This window comes from Sapajus apella, unplaced genomic scaffold (assembly GCF_009761245.1).
Source record: "Sapajus apella isolate SASKATOON/1434 unplaced genomic scaffold, GSC_monkey_1.0 scaffold77, whole genome shotgun sequence".
Lineage (NCBI taxonomy): Eukaryota > Metazoa > Chordata > Mammalia > Primates > Cebidae > Sapajus > Sapajus apella.
Genome location: NW_022437017.1, coordinates 908,693 through 912,985, shown reverse-complemented (window position 1 = coordinate 912,985; position 4,293 = coordinate 908,693). Strand labels below are relative to the sequence as shown.

General features: G+C 51.6%; 1 protein-coding gene across 1 annotated transcript in view; it reads left to right on the top strand.

The window, feature by feature from the left end:
* Positions 1-372: 372 nt before the first annotated feature.
* Positions 373-4,293, top strand: part of LDLR (low density lipoprotein receptor) — a 41,109-nt gene continuing 37,188 nt past the window's right edge. Inside the window, exon 1 of the mRNA XM_032251740.1 lies at positions 373-861. Within this exon, the coding sequence (XP_032107631.1) occupies positions 795-861 (67 nt within the window). The 5' untranslated portion in view covers positions 373-794. The remainder of the gene's footprint in view (positions 862-4,293) is intronic.

The window sequence follows — 4,293 nt, the reverse complement described above, 5'->3', positions numbered from 1 at the left end:
ACAAAACAAAAACAAAATACATGTATTTGCTGTACTTTTGTGAAGTTTTTTTTTTTTTTTTAAGACAGGGTTTCCCCATGCTGGCCAGGCTGGTCTTGAACTCCTGACCTCAGGTGATCCGCCCGCATTGGCCTCACAAAGTGCTGGGATTACAGGCGTGAGCCACCGCACCCGGCCTGTGAAGATTTTATTTAAATTCCTTATTGATGACTGGTTATAAGGCGATTTGGAATAATCATGTAAAAACAATATACAATATACAATTCCTAGAAAGGAAAAGGCAAATGTAGAGAGTGGCGCAAGTTTCCACCATTTCCGGTGTTTTCCTTTTGAGGCAGAGAGCATTAGGCTATTAGAGGATTTCGAAAGGCTGTTGTTACCCTTCTGTGGACAACAAAAAGAAGCGTTAACAGTTAAAAATCGGGAAATGTCAGGGGGATCTTTCAGAAGATGCATTTCCAATTTTGGGGGGACTCAGCTCTTCACCAGAGACCCAAACATACCAACTCAAGCCGCCTGCCCTGGAGACACTTTCAATGGACTGGAGCGATCATCAGAGCTTCAGGGGTTAAAAACGCGATGTCACATCGGCCGTTCGAGACTCCTCCTCTCGCTGTGAGGTGAAGACAGTTGAAAATCACCCCACTGCAAACTCCTCCCCCTGCTAGGAACCTCACTTTGAAATGCTGTAAATGACACCAGCCCTGGGTGCATTCGGGGGCAGTCGGGGTTTCCAGCCAGGACACAGCAGGCCGTGATCCGGGTCGGGACACTGCCTGGGACAGGTTTCGATCATGGCGCCCTGGGGCTGGGAACTGCGCTGGACCGTCGCCCTGCTCCTCGCCGCGGCAGGGGCTGCAGGTAAGGCTTGCTCTAGGCGCCCACTCAGGGCGAGAGGGAGCCCCCGGGATTGGGGGGCCCTTGGGAATTTATTTATTTTGTAAAAATAATCACTCCATCCCTGGGACACTTGTGGGATAATGGCACGAGGTCCTTCCCAAACGGCTGGAGGGAGTCTGAGGGACTTCGGGGAAACGGGGCACGGCTCCCCCAAGTCTCCACCGGGTAAGGGGCCACTCTCTTTTTTTTCGAGACGGAGTCTAGCTCTGTCGCCCAGGCTGGAGTGCAGTGGCTCACTGCAACCTCCGCCTCGCGAGTTCAAGCGATTCTCCTGCCTCAGTCTCCCAAGTAGCTGGAACTCCAGGCGCACGCCGCCAAGCCCGGTTAATTTCTGTACTTTTAGTAGAGACGCCGGTTTCACCGTGTCAGTCAGGCTCGCCCCGAACTCCTGACCTCAGGTGATCCACCCGCTTTCGGTTCCCAAAGTGCTGGGATTACAGGCGCGAGCCACCGCGCCCGGCAGGGACCCCCTTTTCTAACTCAGAGCGGCGTATGGGGACCTCCAGTCCTAAAAGGAGCAACCACCCACTCCTTAAGTCCTTCTGGGGGCGAGGGCGACTGGAGGCCCGGATGCCCTGCCTGGAGGCCCCCGCGGACAGGGGCGCAGTGGTCTCGATCGGCTTTGGGGGCACCCTCGGATTCCGCCGCGTGCTCTGGGCTGGGGCCCACCTGCCCCTGCCTCCACCCCTTTGCCCGCCTCCCGGATCCCATTGGTTTCAGTCCGATCAGGCGAGCCTCGAGCCACTCCCCTCGTCCAATGGGAAGCCGCGGAGTGGAGGCGGGCGTCCGGTGGGCGGGGCTTGCGTACGAGCTGGGCGGGGCTGGCGCGTAAGTCTGAGCCGCACCTTGTCCGGGGTGAGGCGGATACCGGGAGGCCCCATGTCCCTGTGCGATTCCTGTCAGAAAGGCGGCGACAACTCCCGGGACCCCAGAACCGCCTCCGCGACATACAGGAGGCGCCCTCGGTTCGATCGGGTCCTCCCGGTGAAGGCCTCGGATTCCCCCGTGCTCTGTGGCGTGACCTCCATCCCCACCTTGTCCTGGGGGCCGTCCTCGCCCCTCCAGCTCCGGTCAAGTTCATAGAGGGAACCCCGGCCACCCTCAAGATCTCGGTTTCTTCCGAGGCTGAAACGTTGCCTCAGAATCTCCCCGCCCCTCCTTGGTCTGCAGCCGAGATCTTCGGCCGCGGTGGGGCAGTGACCCTCTGGGACCTACCCCTTGGGGTGGCCTCGCCTCTTCAGAGGCTGTGAATGGCTTCGGTTCTGCTGTCCAAGTGGCGATTTTTCCTTTTGGTGGAAATTGATTCGATTTTAGATTTCGACAGAGACTTGTTGGTACATGATCCTGAGTTAGAGCTTTTTAGGTAGCTTTAAATTAGTTGCAGAGAGACAGCCTCGCCCTAGACTATAGCTACATGGCCCTTTCCCTCCTGAAAACCAGCCCAGCCTGGGAAAGGACTGGGATTGCCTGATGAACACAAGGATGGCAGGAAACTTTTTTTTCATTGGCAAGGGGTTGGCCTTGATTGGAGGGAGAGCTTTGAACTGTTGAAATTCACATGGTAACTAACACACCGGTTTCCTCTGGGAGGCCAGAGAGGGAGGGAGGATGCAGTGAAATACGGATGATTGTTCTTATATTTATTTATTTATTTAACGTTTTATAGAGATGAGGTCTCACTTTGTTGCTCAGGTTGCTCTTGAACTCCTGGCCTCAAGCAATTCTCCTACTGCGGCCTCCCAAAGTCTGCCACCCAATTTTATAAAAGAAAGTGAGGCACTGGAATAACTTGTATTTCACTCACCAATCAACCTCGTCCTTAAGAGAAAATGTTACTAAGGAAGTCTTAAGCAAGACCTTGTTTGTACATCACTTTAGTTTTCTCTCTCACGGGATGACTGAGAATGTGACGCTTCTTCTGTTGTCAAGGAGGCTGCACCCCTGATGTTTTCCTCCAGACTTCTGAGAACTAGGTGATGTGTGTTTCTAGCGCTCCTAGCCGTGCCACCACAGGCTCTAGATGGCTTCAAGGCATATCCAGCGGGGAGTTTCTTGTCCGTTTTCTTTAGGAAGGGACGTTGTTGTTGAAATCTGAACCACAGGCGTTCATTTAGATCAAAATCAGGCAACAGTGATGAGCTCATCGTCAAACATGTGAATGGCTCACCCAAACTTGAATAAGGGAGTTGTGTCTGCTTTAGCGAGTCCCAGGACAATTCCCGTGTCATTTCCTGAAGTGCCTATCTTCAGGGAACCCTGGGAAAAAATAGGGTGAGCTTTGTTGAGACTGAAAACCTGGAAGGGTATTCTGGTCCTTTTTTTTTTTCCTTTCTTCCCCTGTGGTATTTCAGGAGGGAATTCTGTTCCTTATTCCTGCTCTTATCGTAGACTTCCTTCCAGATAATATCCAATTCGAGATGAGTCTGTTGCTGCATGCTTCTATTGGTGCTTTGATGGGCTTTTTTTTTTTTGGATGGGCTTTTTGATGTCCCTATTGCCTTCCACACTCTGTACCAACTGTCAAGCAAATAGCTTGTTGCTAAGGGACTGCAGATGTAACTAACCAGCAGCAAACAGTGACAGAGTCAGGCATTCTCTCTTAAAAGCAGCAGGAAACAAAATCTATCGCTGAGATCACCCTTGGGAAAATACCCACCTTGTTTGGAAAAAGCACTGATCAATTGATTTTTTTTTTTTGAGTCGGAGTCTTGTTCTGTAGCCTAGGCTGGAGTGCAATGGCGTGATCTCGGCTCTCTGCAACCTCCACCTCCCAGGTTCAAGCAATTCTCCTGCCTTAGCCTTCCCAAGTAGCTGGGACTACAGGTGCATGCCACCACACCCCACTAATTTTTGTGTTTTTAGTAGAGACACAGTTTCACCATGTTGGCCAGGGTGGTCTCAAACTCCTGACCTCATGAGCTGCCCACCTCGGTCTCCCAAAGTGCTAGGATTGCAAGCTTGAGCCACCATGCCCGGCTGATGAATTGAATTCTCATTCATTTTCAGCTGGCTCTGTTCCCTCCAGCCAGGGGATTTTTTGTTTGTTTCCCCTTAAAGGAAATGACTCTAGCTACAATTTTGATTTCCTCATACAACTGTCTTCAGTAGCATAGGGCAAGAAAACATCAAAAGTGTTCACCACCTAATTTGTGTGCTGGGGGAAAAAGCAGAAATGTGTATTCTCTACTTCTGTTTCGATAACCTTGTTCCTGACTTGTCATTCGTGACTTGGGAGATTGGAGGGCCAGAGGGCTAGAATTTATAGTGGTTGGTTTTTGTTTTTGTTTTTTTGAGAGGGAGTCTCATCGGTCATCCAGGCTGGAGGGCAGTGGTGTGATCTCGGCTCACTGCAACCTCTGCCTCCCAGCTTTCTTTCTTTTTTTTTTTTTTGAG